Source organism: Heteronotia binoei, chromosome 1 (genome assembly GCF_032191835.1).
Source record: "Heteronotia binoei isolate CCM8104 ecotype False Entrance Well chromosome 1, APGP_CSIRO_Hbin_v1, whole genome shotgun sequence".
Taxonomy (NCBI): domain Eukaryota; kingdom Metazoa; phylum Chordata; class Lepidosauria; order Squamata; family Gekkonidae; genus Heteronotia; species Heteronotia binoei.
In genome coordinates this window covers 192,101,921-192,121,887 of record NC_083223.1, presented here as the reverse complement: position 1 = coordinate 192,121,887, position 19,967 = coordinate 192,101,921, and the positions used below count along the sequence as shown (strand labels likewise).

The following is a 19,967-nucleotide window of genomic DNA, read 5'->3' as shown; positions in this document are numbered from 1 at the left end:
TACTATTGGGACCAAAAGAGTACTATCCCAGCTCCATGATTATCCACTAAATAATTATTTCTAATTTAAATTCTGTAAAAACAAACTACTAAGTTAGTTAGTCTAAGTTTTCAGAAGCAGTGTTTCTGGTTACTGTAAAAACAGTGTAACCCTGCACTTAATCTCTCTTCCAGTTTCAAAATGGAGCCCCAGGGACCACTCTCATGATTTATTTTTTATTTTATTTTATTGGATTTTATTGAAGCAGGCTCAGGGAGGCTTACAACAATAAAAACATTTACAAATATTAAATATTCTAGGCTTCAAGTGCTATGGTCGCATATAGAGGCTAAGCCTTAGAGCAGGGGTGTCAAACTCATTTCTTATAAGGGCCAGACCATACATAAATGGGACTTTATTGGGCTGGGCCATGTTTGTCATAAAATGTAATGCAGAGCTAAAATGACGCAAACACAATTAGATACAGAGCAGGACTGGGCTGATGTCCTTATACTGCCTGAAGTGGGGAGCAAACCCTTTCCCCAGCCTACTCTCATGGTCAATTCCCTGAGTCAGCCAAGGACCCAGGAGAAAACATTAAATGGGTGGGTATTGCAAGCTTCTCTTCCCCCAGGTCTACTCAGAGTGGCAGTGGCTCTCCAGGGATTCAGGTTGAAGTCTTCCTAATTATAAGCCACAGCCTTGTCCTTTTAACTGGAGGTGCCAGAGATAGAATTTGGGACTCTGCATGCCAAGCATAGGCTCTTCAACTGAGCCATGACCTGGATAGCCCAGGCAAAATCATAATGCTAATTAAACAAACACTACCTCAAGAAGAATGGAGGGATAGGGATTATTGATAACCCAGAATTCTAGAAGAACCATCCAGCTCTTGCCTTTAGCTCAATGAACACAAGAGAAAAGCCTCCACCAGGAAGCAGAATGTTTGCAACCAAGCCCCCTTTCCCCTCAGCCAGCAAACTTTAGCAGATCTACATTGGCACAGGAGACGCCAGCAAAGATAAGGGAAGTTCAGCAGCCCCATCCTCTGCTCTCTACACTCACAGGCCGCTAAAAAAGGGTGAGGAAAGGCAGGGGTGGGGTGGGGGGAGAGAAGAAAGCTGTGGAACAAATTAAAGCAGTGGTGTCAAACATGCAGCCCAGGGGCTGAATTAGACCCTCTGAGGGCTCCTATGAGACCCCTGAGGGAGTGGCTATCATCTGCAACAATCTTCAATCTATCCTTCTGCATAACAGCTTGCTTTGCAAAGTTTGCTTAATCACACAGGAGCTACAGAGAAATGTCTCTATTTTCTCTATTGGCTGAGGCTCTTCTCTTGGGAAGGAAGGGGGAGAAGCAGAGCTTGCTTTGCCAGGTTCTCTCAATTGCACAGCAGAGTTCCTGAGCCAAGCCTCTCTTCCTTCTGTTGGCTGAGGCTCCCCCCCCCCCCGTCCCCTAGGGAAGGAAGGAAAGAGCCAGAGCTTCCTTTGCCCAGCTCACTGGATCCCATGGGAGAGATACAAAGAAAGCACCTTTAAGACCAACCTTTAAGAGTGCTAATGTTTTGAGCAAGTTTTAAGTTTTTTAAAAAACTTGTTTGTGTCCTTTATAAAATTTATATCTCTGCCACCTAATCTTACATAGTCGCCCTGAGCCCACTAGGGAAGGGCGGAATAGAAATATGATAAAATAAAATAGGTACACACATGGCCCAGCTCAACAAGGTCTCATTTATGCCAGATCTGGCCCTCATAACAAATGAGTTTGACACTGCTGGATTAAAGCCCCAGGCAGGCTGGTTCTGTTATGTGAAATGTATGTGTGACACCCTTGCCTTAGAGCTCCTGCTCCCATCAAACTCTCAATATCCCGCTCAATCCTTTGCATATTTTTATGCAGGGCTTTTTTTCTGGGGAAATGTGGTGGAACAGAGTTCTGGAACCTCATCATGGAAACAAAATTCTCAACAAATATTTAAAAGTTCATGAGGGCATCTCTGTGTTTTTCCCTTCATTTCCCTCTTGAGAGTTCAACACCTTTTTCCAGAAAAAAAAAGCCCTGGTTTTATGATTTCATCAGTTTAAAGCATTTGTGCTTATGACATATCAAACAATTGAAACATTTTCATTGCTCACACGTAGCGATGGACAGACCTCCTTACAGTCCAATGTGGCCAAGTTCACCAAGCTCATTTCTTAGGTGGTCACGAAAAACAAACAAACAGAATATTTATGGGAGTCCCCTTCTGGTTCATTATGTTGGCATATAAACACTGATAGTACCTGATGCAAACGTATTATTGTATTGCTGCTTTAGGATGATGTATATGGGATTTTCTTTAATGGCAGACCTCATTACTGGTTTCATGCCCTTCTCTTCTGAAAAGTAAACCTCACTGTGTTGCTTAAGACACAATCTGAGGCTTGGTGAAGGTATTAAAACTTACCTTAGAATGCCTACAGCATATTACTCTCTTTAAAACAACAATACATTTGGATTATGCAGCTGCATGTTAAGACACTATGTGCTTATTTAGTATAGCCAAGGCTTTTTTTGTAGCAGGAACTCCTTTGTATATTAGGCCACACACCCCTGATGTAGCTAATCCTCCTGGAGTTTACAGTGGGCCCTGTACTAAGAGCCCTGTAAGCTCCACGAGGACTGGCTACATCAGGGGTGTGCGGCCAAATATGCAAAGGAGTTCCTGCTACAAAAAAAGCTTAGTATAGCACATACTTTTTCAAACAGTTCATTGTTATATCACTCGAAAGGCACTACATTTAAGTCTTTGTGCCTGACTTCATGTCCATGCTTTGCACACAGTAATGCAACAATTGCAGAAGTGAGTGAAAAATTATCACCATTGCTGTAGTGATTCAGTATTAAACAATAACCTCAGATGAGTGATACAATTAACTGCTTGACCAGTTCATGTCCTGTTCTTTAAAACAATCAGCAAACAGGTAACGGAATACTACTAGGGAAAGGGGAACTAGCAGTAATTCTACCTGGTTTGAAGTAGCGCCATCTATGAAACTGAAACAAGATCCTGTGCTGCATCCCACACTGCTGGTCAGTCAGCACTTAGCCTGCCTGCATGTATGTCTGTGAGCTCATTATCTTCCAAGGTCTCTAACAAGCTCACTGTTCGGTTTCATTTTGTCTGCTTCATTTTACCCATTTATACAAGGTAGACTGGATGGATTTCCAAAGGTGCCCCGAACAGTCACTTTTCACATATCACATATAATGCAGTTACAATTCCATACTTGCAGGCAGTTACATTAAAATGTACAGGATTGCTTCCTTTGGTTTTAGTTGACAGCACCGTGGAGGAACTGAGTATAGAGGCATGTCTCCATTGTCTTGAAAAGGAGTCTTGACACTATAGAAGCAACACCAGACACACAGGGCGTTTTCGCACTCACCTTCAGCCGGCGCGACCCCCCTCTCCACTGCGCAGGATCTGCGCGGATTTCGCACTAAATGCCGCGGAGCAGCCGGAAGAGCCGGAAAGTCCCGGCGCTTTTGCTGCGCAAACGGAAACTGCTTTTTGGCGGTTTACGTTTGCACCGCAAAAGCGTCGGGACTTTCCGGCTCTTCCGGCTGCTCCGCGGCGTTTAGTGCAAAATCCGCGCAGATCCTGCGCGGTGAAGAGGGGGGGTCGCGCCGGCTGAAGGTGAGTGCGAAAACGCCCACAGTAATCAAGAACATGCAGATTTGTTTATTGTGTAGATACTGAACGTATTTTGCTTGTGAGCAATTTTTTAACATAATTATGCTGTTTTTTAAGTTGCAACTTCTCTTGACCAGATTTTACCAAACATTGTGAGCACTGTGGATGAAGCCTGAGTTGTACTCAGGGTCAAGGTGCCTGCATGCAATTTACCTAGGATAAGGCTAGTCCAACTTTTTGTCTGATTCTCTGGAATATTAACATGCGTGCATTAACTTAGGCACATGTATTTTTATTTCTACACTTCACCTTTCAACAATATGCCTGTAGTAATATACTTCTCTGCCTATGTAGCTTAGGCATCATTCTACTGTGCTGCTATTTGTTGTCTGATATATCAGGAGATCTTCTTTCTTTGAGTCACTGACTAGCCTTTGAAACATTTGCTACACCTCTCCATGTAGCAAGATATAAGTGAAGGGCAACATGACCTATGCTGTGAAGGGAAGGGGGTCACTCTGATGCTAAATTAATACAAGTTTATTTGATGGAATGGGTAACCAGACTCCAGCAGCATTAAAAGGAGCAGAATGGCAGTCTTAGGATGATGTATGACTTAGTAAAACCAGAGCCAGGCCACAAAAGCATCCACTGAGCTATAACCATTTCCCTGATGAAGACCTCCACTAGCTTGAGGTACCTGAAGATTAGTCAAATGGTCCTGATTTCAACTTGGTGGGATGTGGCCAGCAAGCCCTGTTCCATAACTGAATATTGGTCTGCGGCAGGCAGAGAAGATCAGGCCCCTCAGCTGTCATTAGTTCACATGAACTGGGGGAGGCTCCACACCACAATCCCAGAAACAGATGAACCCAGCCATGTGCTCGTTTGTCTAGCTTTTAATCTCTGTCCGGTCCCAGTAGGAAGGGTATGACAAATACCTCAAACAAAACAGAGTGGGGAATGCTCTGCAGAGTGTAAGTTAACTTGAGCTAGCATTGTTTTTCTGTTTGTTTTCTTTGCCTTTTCTGTACATTATTTCCTATCTCACCTTCCTGCTTAAATCATATTTATAGCAGAAAAGAGCTTGTTTAGCAACCAAATAGTTTGATTACTGGGAAAAAGGAACTGCCTTCTTCTAGCCAAAGTGATGCTGATAAACATATCAAACACCCAGAAGGCTATGAAATCCTACTACTAAATGCTGGGTTAGTCACAGGGAAAAAAACAGCAGCTATCCAGGACTTAACCCAGGATGAGAGGGCAGACCTATCATGTATCTTTGAGACTTGGCATGGAGAGCCCTTAACTTCTCCCAATTGTGCCCTCTGGGGTACTCAGTGATGCATCAGCATTGATCTAATTAATGCTTAGGGAGGCAGTATTGCATCTATCCCCCTAGCATGGTGGGCCATCCAGGACACTACTGGTTTTGAGGCTGTGTACCTGATATTGGGACTGAGAGACATGATTGGGATTCTGTTGGCGCATACTGCCTAACAGTCTGAGCTGGCAAAGATGGACTTGGGGTTAGTGTTGAGGATCCCTAGCTAGTTATCCTGGGGAACTTCAGTAGTCATGCCAACTGTGTCTTATCAGAAGCAGCTCCTTGACAGCCATGGTCCTGTCTCAAATAATAACTTATTCTACATATTGTGCAGGTCACACTCTATCTGGTGTTTTGATTTGGGGGGAGGAATGCAATCTGAGGGTAGAGAAACTGATGATAGTTTCTTTGTCATGGACAAATCACTATTTGCTTGGTTTAGACTTAAAAGGATACCAAGATTCTGGAGGGGTCTACAGGCAGATATTATAACTGCTTTGCCAACAATTATTTTGCTTAATACTTTGCAGATAAAGGCCCTTTCAGCACTCACAACATACTGCAGAGTATCCAGGCAGTCACACCTTTAAACTTGTCTTCAGATTTCTGTGCAATTGCCCCATCACAGCTGTGTAGTGTCCAGCAAGCACTTTCTATTTAAATCCTCATAGTAGTTAATGGTTTGTGCATGCCTTTTACCATTAGTATGCTGAATGATAGGGTACAGAAAGGAATCCAGGTAAACTGAGAAAATACACCATTGACACTGATCAGACTTGTTCCAAAATTCACAAGGAGTTGAGAAGCCCCATTTTCCATATTGCTGAGCACTAGGGAAGAGAGTGGCTCTGCTGTGCATGTGTGTGTGTGTGTTGAATGTCTTTGCCTTTGGAGAGGGGAAAGAGCTGCTTGATTGTCAGTAACTTCCAATTATCAGAAAGAGTCCCCCTTCCTACACGCATAGCTAGCTTCTCCTCATTTGGTCTTCCACCTCCTCCTCCTTCCTAAGCAGCCTGCTTGTTCTCTCCTTCAGTCTTCCCTCATCTGAGAATCAGAGGCACAGAAGCCAGGCTAAAGATTTCCCCTTTAAGGTTCAGAGGATGGGTTTGGCCTGGTTTATGATGAGTGCTTGTGGGGGGGGGGGGGGGCTGGCACATTCTTACCCCTTTCCCCAGGGTAGCAGGAGAAGACGGGCTCCCTGGTGGGCTCTGTTGAACTGTTCAGTTGAAACCAGGCTGCCCAGCAAAGCCCCAGCCTGCACACAAACACACAGATCACCACCTCAGCCTTTCCCTATGAATAATTTTTTTAACCCAGAGAATCTAGTTCAGCAAAAAAACTGATTTCACTGAATTAATCCTGCTTGTAAGCAAAACCCCTTGGAATAAGTAAGCACTGATGAAGGGAGAAGATGGCAGAAGGTGCAGAGACCTGAATGTTTGCAGGGAGTGGCTTCTGAGGGGAAGGGGAAGGGTGGAGGGAAATCAGAGGAAAACTGTATGCTTTTGAATTACCATTAGCTTGGAAGAGGAGCAAGGAGGAAAATAGTCATAAAACCACTTTCAAAAAAGGTGGATGGTCCCAGAGTGGATGATCCCAGAGTGCTGACTTGTCCAGTTGTGTTCGATACCTTTCAGTTTGTTCAATATGAGGATTTGTACAAGATTCTTGGAAGTTTGAGACCTACCACCTGCTTATAAAACCCTTGCCCCTACTGGCTGCTTAAATCTGCCAAGGCTAGTGAACTAGGTCTGGGAGACTGCAAATGCCTCCTGAAGAAAGAAGGTGGTTGTCCTTGACTTGAAGCAATCAGTGATGCATCCACTCCTAAAGAAATCTGCTCTGGACAGACAAGAGCAGAAATAACTATCCCCATCTCAAATGATCACCCATTCTTGAGCAAGGTGATTAAACAAGTGGTAGCTGGGTAACTTGAGGGATTCCTGAATGAAGCAAATTATATAGGTCCATTACAAACTGCTTTCAAGCCTGGTTATGGGACTGAAACAGTCTTGGTCGTCCTGGTGAATGACTTTTGCTGGGAGATGGACAAGGGGAATATGACCGTCTTAATTCTCTTGGATCTCTCAGCAGTTTTTGACATAATTTATTATGGTATCTGTCTGAACTGTGTTTTGGGGTTGGGACTGGGAGACATCATTTGGTAGTGGTTCTCTCAAAGGTACATTTCAGAGTGTGGTGCTGGGGGACTGCTGTTTGTCCCCTTTGACTTCTGGTCTATGAGGTTCCACAAAGGTCCATCTTGTCCCCCATGTGTTTTAAAATCTATATGAAGCTGCAGGGAGATCCCCATTTCAAGCATATCCGAGGGAGGCTGTGGAAACTGTGAACAGGGGTCTGGAGACAGTTTTGAGATGGAAGAAGCAAACAAGCTGAAATTTAATCCCAACAAAATGGAGGTGCTACTGGTGGGAGAAAGATCTCCTGTTCTGGAAGAGGCTGCACTCCCTCTAAAGGAGCAGATTCATATCTTGTAGGTGCTGCTGGACCTGAGCTCTTGTTGCGACTGTTCCTGGACAGGAAGTACCTCACCACTGTGAAGCGTGCCCTGGTTACATCTAGATAGATTTCTGCAATGTACTATACATGGTCTTTGAAGACCATTCAGAAACTACACTTGGTACAGATCACTGTGGCCTGAATGCTGACTGGAGTGGGTCGTAGGTATGGTATCACTACAGTTTTGTCCATCTAAACCCAATTTACTTCTGAGCCCAATTAAAGAGCATCGTATTGATCTTTAAAGCCTTATATGGTTTGGGTCAGCATACCTAAAGGACCACCTGTTCCCATATGAACCTACCCAACCAGTCATCTCCAGAGGCCCTGTTTCAGGTGTTCTGCCATCTGAGGCTTCATGGATAATTACCTAAAAAAGGGCGTTTTCACTCCCTCCCAATGGAGATTTGTCTGTCTTCCTCTATAGCTGCCAGCTAGTGAAGATTGTTTTGGTTGGAATTACCTCACTAAATCCTATAAGTCCTCCTCCTTGTCTGTTTGTGTTTTATGTGTCTATATTGTTATGCTTTTACATTAAGTTTGACTTAATTGTTTAAAATAATAAAAATTATTTAAGTGTTTTTAAATGTCTAAAATGTTTTAATGTTCACCACCCTGGGGACCCTGGATTGGGTGGGAAAGAGGCACAAAAGTCAGGAAGGGGGAAGCTTGTCATCTTCTCACAAACACACATATGCCTAGCCTTGGTGGACCCTGGACCATCTCTTTGAGTTGTTATACTAGGAAAATTCCCCTTACTAGGTGCCACATCCAGCTCTGTATTTTGTTGTCTAGAGACAATTTGATGTTGTCATCCTGTCAGTACTCTGTAGCTGTGGCCAAATGGTTAAAGATGAACAAACTGAAATTTAATGCTGACTGGAGTGGATTCTGCAAAATATGACAAAAATATTAAATCAGATCTGAAGTCTTACAGTAGCTGGTCATGCAGGAAAATCCTACATGCTGCAGACCCAGTAAGAGAATATTAAATAGTTATACATTTTGAGGGTCACACAACTTATTCCATACTATCTTCGAATGCAAAGAAAACAAAGTTTCCATCTTCATTACACACCACAGAGACTGGTGTTCTCTTTATCCTGTGGGCAATTTAATTCTAACCCTTGCACTCTCTCCAGACTCCAACCATCTCCAACCTCCAGTCTGGCTGCAAGCCAATTTTGAAAAAAGGAAATAACACTACAGAAGACTACAGTTTTATTAAAGTATAAACATATAAGGGTCTTCATGAGCTCCAGCAACTCGGCCATGGTGAATTGATCTTTATAAGTGAAAAGCAGGAACTACAACACCAAAAATTGGATGGAATAATTATTAGTTCCCAGAACTGAAATGGTATAATAACCAGGGCTGGCCTCTTTCACAATCTTACACTTGTAAAAATAAAATAGAATCCAGGAATATATTAGAGTGAGGGGACAGCAGACAAAGCTGTTTAGTTTCGTTGCTGTTCCAAATATTTTTATGTCTCTCACCAGCAAAAGTCATGCTTAATGCATTTCTCATCTATTTACATCTGGTACAAATTTCCCAGAACTCGGTGTTTTTAAGGAATTTACCACTGGCAAAAATCTATTTTTTACCCCAAATAGCCAAAGCATTCACTAAAAGTCACCAGAGGTTACACAGCACTTTTATTAGCTCTCTGCTGAAGTAAAAATAGACTACTTACATATCATGAACCATGGAGAAATTAATATTTCACATGACAAATAAGCAGATGTTACACTGTTTTGCACAAATTAATTTTCACACTATATGTTATGCCACAGCTAATATGACATAAGCTGTAAATGAATTTAGAATATATTTACTCAGTGGCACATGTTTTCTTCCCCAGAACAGGTCTATAATAGAAAGGAAGCATCATATTCTATTACTAAGGTAAAACAAGACAAGATATGGAAATCCTCAACTGGATTTCCCAACTTAAAAAAAAAAAGATTTAAAGAATAGTTGCCAGTTGCCTCAGTCTGATGTCTTGGCATTTTAAACCCTTTCCCTTCTGCACTGGTTTCCTTGTACAAATTAGAAACCAGCTAGTAGGAAAAACAGACAGGTTCCGGCATTGTATCTGTCTTTTTTTTTCCTTTGGATTTTAAATAGCAGCTTTCTATCAGAAAAAATGTAGGGGAAAGAGGTAATCCTTCCCACCATTACCTATCAAATTACGTATCATACTGACAGGAAGCTTGCTGCATGAAGCAAGACTCTTGTTAATCTTTCTTCAAGCACAATTAACTTACAAGTAGGTGCCCCTCAGAACAAAAACTTCACTAAGGCCAAATGAATAATCTGGGACTGTTAGACAAAACAGCATTACAGAAGCTAAGAAAAAGTGGTCTTGATCAGCAATCTTTGTTTAAAAAGAACACTACTTTTTACAATTATTTTCATATAACTGTATATATAATGGCCCAGTTCATTCCTTCCTGGACTTACCACTTCTTGAACAAGAATGCATTATAATTGGCTTCTGTATTAAAATATATTATTTTGCAACTCAATAAAACTGCTTTTTTAATCACATAATTATATAATTTCCTAAATGCAAACTTTTGGTCCAATCAGCCAGAAACTTCTAGAAGCAAGATTGGAAATTAACTTGGGGAAGCAAAGTTACTCCAGAAGATAGAAGCTACGGTAAATGTTATTCATTTGACAGAATCATACATATTTATACCTTACCACAGTAATAAATACACATGATCTATTGTATCATGTTTCAACTCTGGGCTGATACATTCAATTTCTTTCTCATAGTTAAGATTAAGAAACCTTTAATTCAATGAATTCGATGCAGGATCTTGAACTACAAAGTGTACAAAAATGATTTTAGATTATTTACAAAAATTTTTTGAAAAAAGTTGTTAAGCATATTGCAGTTAGAAGTGTATCTTTTCCACACTTTTCTCTAATGAGAAGATTTTTATTTCAATGTGTTTAGTATCATAAAACCATCAACAACACAAATTCTTTTGTGCACTTTTTATTTTCAAGTAAGTAGTTGAGGTGTACTTTCTGCAGGCTGCCTGCTTGTTGCCTGAAGAAGTAAATTCCTGCTAAAATAACCACTGCTAGTAAGCATTTCTGTTTTGGAAGGAATACTTCAGACTGGGCTCAGGTATAAAAAAAAGTAAATTGTGTTTCCTATGAACAAGTGGCATTCCCTTTCTTTTTATTGCTGAAGAACTTAGATTTCAGCCCTGAAATGAAAAGAGAAGGGGAAACAAAACTGTATACCATCACACTCCCAATCTCAGTATTTCAGCAGTATTATATTTAACTGTACAAAGGAACACAAAATGAAAATCTGTAGAACTTGATCCACAATGGAATGCAAAACTATACATTCCACATTCAATGATTTCTAGGCAACAAATCTTTCTGACATCACAGAATGGTCACAGTGCAATCACATGCTCAACACAACAGGGGAACAGAAATATTCCCATATTCTAACCTGCAATAAAGGAGACTCCTTTATTTTACCTGGAGATAATGCATATACCCAGGGTTTTTTTTGAACAGGAACGTACAGGAATGCAGTTCCAGCTGGCTTGGCATCAGGGGGTGTGGCCCAATATGCAAATAAGTTCTTGCTGGGCTTTTTCTGCAAAAAGCCCTGTGCAAACAATGCTGATGTCAGGGGATGTGACCTAATATGCAAATGAGTTCCTGCTGGGCTTTTTCTACAAAAAAAGCCCTGCATATACCATAAATGAAACTGGAAAGACTACAGCCTATCAGATGATCTTTTCTACAAATAAATGCGCTGATTAAGGTTCAGAAAGAAGCATTAATGCGTCCCTGAATGTATCTCTTCTATATGCTCAGCCTCAACGTGGGACTCACATTGTGAGCAAAATCATCTAAATGAAGGAGTAACATTATTATACATTTCATTTTTTCCCAACGTATTGCTCATGCAATTCTCATCTTCACATACAGAAGAAGAGTTGGTTTTTATACTCCACTTTCCTCTACCTTAAGGAATCTGAAAGCCACTTACAATTGTCTTCCCTTCCTCTCCTCACAACAGGCACCTTTTGAGGTTAGGGCTGCCAACCTCCCATTTCGAGAGGGGGTTTCCCCAGTTTGGAGGGCTTCTTCCCGCCCCAAGCCAGCTGCCCGGTGGGGGAAGCCACACCCCCAGTGGCCCCATGGGCACAGACTGCACCTACCCCCAGCCGCAAATTTGCAGCTTGAGAAGCAAGTGCACTCAACGTGGGCTCTCTGGGAGAGAGCAGGAGCTGCTTGCTCCTCCCTTTCCAAGCCTCGATTGGCACCTGAGCTCGGCGCTACCTCCTGCCTTTCCACACCTCGATCAGGACTTGGAAGGGCAGTAGTGCCGGGCACCTGCTCTCTCAGAGAGGGTGGGAGCCACTTGCTCCTGCCTTTCCAAGCCTTGATGGGGGGCTGGAAGGCCAGCCGAGCCCGGCGCCCACCCCCTCAGGGAGAGCCGGGGCTGCTACCTTCTGCCTTTCCACGCCTCGATGGGGGCTTGGAAGGGCAGCAGCGCCAGGCATCCGCTCTCTCAGAACGAGGGAGCAGAGCCACTTGCTCCTGCCTTTCCAAGCCTCGATCGGGGCTTGGAAGGGCAGCTGAGCCCAGCGCCCGCTCTCTGAGAGACAAGGAGAGCCGCTATCTTCTGCCTTTCCAAACCTCAATCAGGGTTTGGAAGGGTAGCCGAGCCTGGCGCCCGCTCTCTCAGAGAGGCAGAAACTGCTTGCTTCTGCCTTTCCAAGCCTTGATCGGGGCTTGGAAGGTCTGCAGCACCAACGCTTGTTTTCCTCCCAACCATTTAAAGGGAAGGTTCTTTTAAATGTTTGGGGAAACAGTGTGAGTGTGCAGTGCTGCGTTCTACATGACATCATTGTGTTGAGGGTAGCCCCGCCCCCTCCCGGAACGCCCCCCAAATTCCCCCGCTGGGGAATAGTTGAGACTTGGCAACCCTATTTGAGGTAGGAGGAGCTGAGAGAACCATGACTGGCCCAAGGTCACCTAGCACGCTTCACGTGGAAGAGTGGAGAATCAGGTTTGAATCAAGAGAATCAGAATTCTCCACATTAGAGTCTGCCACTCTTAACCATTACACCATGGTTCCTATATAGCCAACTATACAAATATACTGATTAACATATGGAGAGGCAAGGCCTGTTGCCATGCTTGAACCCACCCTTCCTTGTTTACAGTGAATATCTGGGTAATCCTAATAATAAAGGAAAACTATGTCCAATTCCCCACTTGACTTGTTCTAGCATCAGAGTTTTTTTCCCCCTGATGTTTCTGTCCGATTTTGCACAAGCTACCGTGCGACTGCAGCTTGTCTCTTTCCCACGGCAAGCAGAAACCAGTTTTCAGAGGATCTTGCTTGCCACGGGAAAGAGGCAGGCCAAGTTGCTGTAGCGCAGCAGCTTGTGCAAAATCAGATGGAAGCGTTGGCAGGAAAAGAGCTCCGACACCGGAACAAGCCTAGTGGGGAACTGGTCTATGATTCTCAATATAAGTATGTTTTGCTCCAGCACATAAACACACTTTAAAAGTTTCTGAACAATAAAATGTTAAAGAAATAAAATATTCTGAAGTGATAGTCATTTTAAATATCAAAGTCTAATGTCTGTGATTTATTAAAACTGAAGAGTTAATATTTTTGGAAGTGTATTTTTCCTCTGTGAGCAGTTTGCTAAAAATGCTTGGTATGTGCTGATATAAACATTTTGGTTTTTGTTTGAAGAGGGGAGGCAAAATCTTTCCTCAAACTGTTTTTCATATTTCCCACAAACAGTAATGCTGTCTGGCTTCCTCTCAGATCATTTCTGCCTCTCACAAATTTAGTTCTATCATGTACTTGTACATCAACACATCTGCCATTCCTTCTTCAAACATTTTAATAGCAGTTATGGCAGATTAGATCTGCTAACAGATTTCTACTGCTTCTTGGATGTTTAAATGGAAACATACTACAGGTAATAGGAATGTTAAGGAATTAGTTACTTTGTTCCCATTTAGATTTCCAAGGAAGCACTTGTATGCATTTGAACACTTGCAAAAAAATCCTTCTCTGTGTAAAGTGTGACGAACTGGGAATAGCAACAACCTATTCTTCACTCTAAATTAAAGAACACCTTGTGGTACATTCCAAGGATTCTCCTTTTAACATGTTATGGTGATCTTACCCTCTTCCCTCCCTCACATGCAGGGTTTTTCATTTGTTTCTTATTTCATACTGGGCAGCCCCTAAATTTATTTTCTTGTTTTTGTTAGTCTCCCTTTTCATTGGGCCAGGATTACTTCTCGAGATTAGAAGCTCTATCCCATTTTGGCTTGAATGGGGATCTTTTGTGATCCTCCCACTCCTCTTTTGTCTCCTTTCCAGTCAAAAGTCAGTGCAAAACTGTGTCTTCTTCAACTATCAGTTCCCAACTGTCATTTCTTAACTGACATTCTCCACAGAGTTCCATTTGAACAGCCTATCACACGAAGGTTCTCAGAATATTAACCTTTGACAGTCTGTCACATATTTCTGAAGACTGTAGGCTGGACAACAAAGAAGGCCTGTAGTTAGTTATTATGTTTGCTGCCCCTTGGTTAAAACAAAACAAAACAAAACACCTTTTCCAAGTTAGGGCACAACCCACCCTCTCTTCCTACTATCTAGGTTTCCACTGCATCTCACATGACATTTATGAGATTTTTATTTGGTTTTGGAAACTTCCTTAGAGAGCTTTACTGAATCAATCAGAGACTGAATGACTATTTAAGTAACTGGGAATATGGCTGCCAACACTGTAGAGGGTCAGCAACAGCAGCACAGGAACAACCACCTTGCCCATTCCTTGTTGCAGCACAACTCTTGAGCCACTAGGACTTAGATTTGATCCAGCAGCCCAGGCAAGCACTCCAGAAGAAAGTGCCTGACCAGTGCTTTCTCCCAGACTGCCCTCAACTGCCCAAGATAAAGTCAATGGGCCAGCCACACCAGGCTGTGGCAGCATTTCATCTGTTGCTTCTGAGGCATCCTGAGGCTACTTTGTTTGATGGCCACCATGGTGGGGGAAGTAGAGGAGAAAAATATGTTGCCAGATAACACTTCCAGAAGAAATGAGGAAGGCACCATGTCTTTTGCAATTTTGTAAGGGCTATAACACAGAACCTCTGGAATCTCCTGATGACTTCTGTAATCTGCCGGATGTTAGGGGAAGGGGCTTTATGTGGAGATTATTTACAAGGTTTCTCCAGGCATTCTTAACAGTATGATACTTTCATATTTCATCCAGGGGTGTCAAACTCATTTGTTATGAGGGCTGGATCTAACATAAATGAAACCTTGTTGGGCCAGGTCATATAAGGCCAAGCCGTGTGTGTTCCTATTTAAAATCAGGTAGCAGAAATATAAACTTTATAAAGGACACAGACAAACACAATTAAATATTTTTAAAAAAAAATTAAAACATGCTTAAAACATTAGCACTCATTGGTCTTAAAGATGCTTTCTTTGTATCTCTCTCATGATATCCAGGGAATTGGGCAAAGGAAGCTCTGGCTCTTTCCTTTCTTCCCCAGGGAACCAGGAGGGAGAGGAGCCTCAGCCAATAGAAGGAAAAGAGGCTTGGCTTGGTAGCTCTGCTGTGCAACTGAGAGAGCCTGGCAAAGCAAACTTTCCCTCCCCCTCTTCCTCCCCAAGGGAATAGCTTGGAGAAAACAGAGGCTTTGCTCTGTAGTTCCTGTGCAATTGAGCAAGCCTGGCAAAGCACACTGTGATGCAGAAGGGAGCAAGAGAGAGGGAGAAGGAAGCAGATGACAGCCAGTTGCCTGGGGGTCTGATAGGAGCCTTCCGGGTCCTCATTCAGCCCTGGACCACATGTTTGACACCCCTGGTTTAATCTGTTATCTGACTCAGGTCCCAGTTGCTTGGGAGAAAGGCAGGCTTTTAAATATTTTAAATAAACTGATTTCCAAAGTCCACCCTATATAAAATTATCAGCAGAGATGTACAGAACTCTCCTGTAAAACTGTGCCCATCAGCAAAATCATTTTATTTTCCCCTGAAATTCCTCAGACATGTTACATAAGGAAGAACCTCTAAGTTCAAATTTCACATCAGAAAAAATCTGTACGACAATTCAAATGTCACGATTAACATTCTGTTAAACTTTTGCTGATGCTTATTTTAGACATCAGCAGTTAAACATTTTATCTAGAAACAAGCACAAAGGTATGTTTGTACTGTGGATATTGCCTACACATACAACACACATATGATTAAAAGCTAAGCAACGATAAGATGGAAAAGCACCTTTAAACTTTTGGAGGTGTTTAAAAATGGCCACTCAAAATAGAAAGGAAAACATGAAGTGGGTACTTGCTAAAGTAAAAGTAAGTGCCTATTGATAAGTTTCTTGATGAAAACAAAGAAACATTTCCCGGATTTTCAAAGCCTGCTGGTTTTCTAGATACATAATTTCCAATCATTATCCCTTTTAAAAGAAAGGCAAAAAACAACAACAAACCCACTAGCAAATACCACACAATAAAGTCTCTGGCCAATGTAGAATGCTAACCACTGATTAAAAAGAAAACTGCATAAATTTAAGGTAAATTTATGCCCAGAAGCTCCATACAATGATTACTACATCCAAATGTCTGAAAATTTCCTCTAAGATTACACTGTACATCAAAGAAATCAGGTGGCCTCTCTCTTTATTTTTGGGCTGCAAGCCTCTCTGTGCTGGCTGACTCCCCAGTTGCCGCCACCTGTGGATTGTTGGGGTGCCATCTGACATAGTAGACTGATCGTTAGGTTTTCATTTGTAGTATGTGTATTTCAAATTGTAATATAGTGATTTTGTTGTATATTTAACTGTTGGAAGCCACCATGAGACCTGCTTGGTGGGGAAATGAGCAGGATATAAGCTAAACAAAAAAACACTATGTTTCCAAGGTATACTAACATTTTACTAGAGAGACAGAGAATATTGCTAGCACACTCAGATCCAAGAAACTCTTACCTCCCCAAAGGCTCCTCGGCCAATCACCTTCAAGATTTCAAAGTCTTCTTTATGCAATCGCATCTGTTTCACTTTAGAAGTGAAAGGCTTGGCTGAAATAAAAATAAAACATTCTATGAAGTACCCATATCGTTAATGGTTTGTGCTAATATTCAGAATTAAGACCTAGAAGGATGTACAGTGCTGGAACCATTACACAAATTGCCATCCTTCTTCCCTAATGCCACCCCCAAGTTATATTATTTTAATGTATTTTCAGAATATTCAGTCTTGGATTTTCAGAATATTCTCAAAGTAAGTCTTAAAACAAACTGTACAAGGCTGAATCAGTTTGCAAGGTAATTTCCCACCTGAAGACTCCTTTTTTTTAATATTTCCTGCCTGAAGGTCAACTAATTTGAAAAAGTAGGAAACACTTTGCTATTTGTTTTTGGTTTCTGCATTTGTGAGAGAATGTGTGTGTTTGTGTGTGCTTGTGCCTGGAAGTCATGGCAACCACTGGTGACTCCTACTGAGGCATAGAGGACGTTCAGAGAAGTAGCTTGATAGCCTGCTTCTGCATACCAACTCTGGTAATCTCTCAAGGTCTCTCATCCAAATACTTGCCAGGGTCAGCCCTGTTTAGCTTCCAAGATCTGATGAGATCAGGCTTGCCTGGGCTAAACAGGCCAGGGCACACTTTGCTATTTGGAACAAATTCTTGTTTCCTTTAAGCTTGCCCTCCTTCTCCACCACCCATCCTCTCTGGCCACTGGAAGATATGTAGATGCTCAAGTCTGGCATAGTTTTCCTTTTGTTTTTCACATCTTGTTTTTAGGTAAACTGTTTTTGTAGCAGGAACACCTTTGCATATTAGGCCACATTCCCGGATATAACCAATCTTCCTGGAGCTTACAGTAGGCCCTGTAAGCTCTTGGAGGATTTGGTAGATCAGGGATGTGTGGCCTAATATGCAAATGAGTTCCTGCTACAAAAGAAAGCTCTGCCCACAGCTATTACTAGATGTCAGAGAATAATGGTACAGAACAGGAAAAGCATTTTATATATGCCCAGAAATCCTCTAAATTATATTCTCATCCTCAGCTCTGGCAGGGAAACTTGAGGAGAGTCGTAATAAAACTCAAAAGAAGCTATTATTTATGTCTATTACTGCATATTCGGAAAGTTTATTTTCCCGTTCTTTTAAGTACAGACAGACATCTACTTTCCATTTTGCTGCGTAGATAACTCTAGCAGCTGTCACCATGTATTTGAATAGCTCTTCCAAAATGTTTAGTAATTTGTTAGGTGGTATTTCATGGAGAACTTAAACTTTAATATATTCAGCATTTCTCCATGTACTTCTTTCCACTATCTTTTTGCTTTTTTACACACCCTCACAGGTTACATCTGTGACTTGACATTTCCAGCATTTTCCTAGGTAGTTTTTATTTGCTTTTTCAATATCCTTTGGAATTATACACCATCTATATCTATATAATTTTTCTCTTTTCTGACTAGCTGTAAATTTGATCTTTTTTCCAATAACTGTTCCCATTGATGCATGGATATCTGTTGTTTAAAGTTCTGCATCCAATTAATCATACTTTTTTTCACTTGTTCTCCTGCTTCTAGCTGGAACAATAACTTATTTACCCAATGCAGTAAATGTATTTTGTTTTATAAACAGGTGTTCAAATTCAGTCACATTTCTTAAGAGCTCTGTCTTCAGTGTTAATGATCTTATTTAGTCTTGAACCTGATTGATAATAAAACAAGCATCAAATGTTTATTCTTTCATCTCTAATATTTTGCTATGACCATACATCAAGAAATCATTTGTATTTCTTGTGTTATTGTGATAAGCTTCTATTGTGATAGGCTTCTATTGGGGAAATGAGCAGAGAATTTGGAGGGCTCAATAAGTTTTGGCATGCAAATAATATTTCTAATACTTATGTAAAACAAGCAACAGTACTCGGCAATTATAATTCCTATATAAATCTTCTGCAGCACATGAAATAAACTGGTCTATGTTTGGAAATAAACGCACCAAGTAAAGAAACAAGACAACTGGTAAAAGGTTTTCAAGTATCCATGAAGTTAAAAATAACACTCATAAATGGAAGGTACTGATCTTTCAGCAACTGTTTCTGATTTGAGAAAGAAACTTCACAACTGCATATAGTTTAAATGGTATTTTATTGATTTATGTAGCTAATTTCCTCCACAACTATAACAGACATTACTGTGCGAGATGACATATTACTGAACAGACCAATATTTAACAATGTCCAGATTTACTGATTGTTAATCTGAGAATTAGAAGCAGTTTTTAAAGACATTGTTTGTGGTGTGTAGTGTGTATACTAACATGACCTGTTAAGTTTTTTGTATTACTTCTGGAAAATGCTGGATATATAGAGAGGAGACAATTTCTAAATTCAGATAATAAAATTTTGTTTACTGCAATGTTAACAATTACTATGTTTTCTACCTACGCTCCTAACTGGAACTAAGATGCTCTTGGAGGTTGCTGTTACATCTCTAAACTAGGGTTGCCAAGTCCAATTCAAGAAATATCTGGGGACTTTAGGGGTGGAGCCAGGAGACATTGGGGGCGGAGCCAGGAACAAGGGTGTGGCAAGCATAATTGAACAAGGGAGTTCTGGCCATCACATTTAAAGGGACAGCACACCTTTTTAAATGTCTTCCTTTCATAGGAAGTAATGAAGGATAGGGGCACTTTCTTTTGGGACTCATAGAATTGGACCCCCTGGTTCAATCGTTTTGAAACTTAGGGGGTACTTTGGGGAGTGTAGCATTAGATACTATACTAAAAATTTGGTGCCTCTACCTCAAAAAACAGCTCCCCCAGAGTCTCCGAAACCTCCAGATTAATTCCCCATTATACCCTATGAGAATCGATCTCCACATAAGGAATAATGAAGTGCTCAGCAGACGTTTCCCTCCCTCTCTGCCCCTCCCCCCGTTTCTGGCGACTGAAGCGAGGGATTGGCCTCTCTACTCATGACTTGCTGCCAACTTCAAAGTAACACAGACACCCCATCCCAAGAGGAAGCCTTTCAATCGGAGACTGAAGCCTCTGGAGCTGGAAACGCACATGGCCCTCTGGGGGTGGGGCTCCCCCCCCCCCCGCTGGCCAGCTGATTGGGGGTGGGAAGTAGCCTGGGAAAGCAGAAGAACCCCTGCTGGGACCTGGGGATTGGCAAGCCTACTCTAAACTTAGATATTAACTGTAAGAAGAGGGAACCCATGAGGATTCATGGGGGAGAAAAAATATAACCCCCCCCCCACAAACTCCTACTTCCACCTTTCTAGTTCCAGCACTATTTCCCCCCTTCCCTTCTCTCTGGCTTCATATTCCCCTAATCCTCTCTTTCTCTCACCCTAACTTTCTGTGTGTCTATCACTTCTGACTCTGCTTCC

The 19,967-nt window shown here is 41.8% G+C and overlaps 1 protein-coding gene across 11 annotated transcripts in view; it reads right to left on the bottom strand.

Annotated features, from left to right (window-relative positions):
• The window catches only part of CDC42BPA (CDC42 binding protein kinase alpha), a 324,619-nt gene that overhangs the window by 224,583 nt on the left and 80,069 nt on the right, over positions 1-19,967 (bottom strand). For all 11 annotated transcript variants that reach the window (XM_060245772.1, XM_060245688.1, XM_060245715.1 and 8 more), the window contains exon 2: positions 16,539-16,630. In XM_060245772.1, the coding sequence (XP_060101755.1) occupies positions 16,539-16,630 (92 nt within the window). The remainder of the gene's footprint in view (positions 1-16,538; positions 16,631-19,967) is intronic.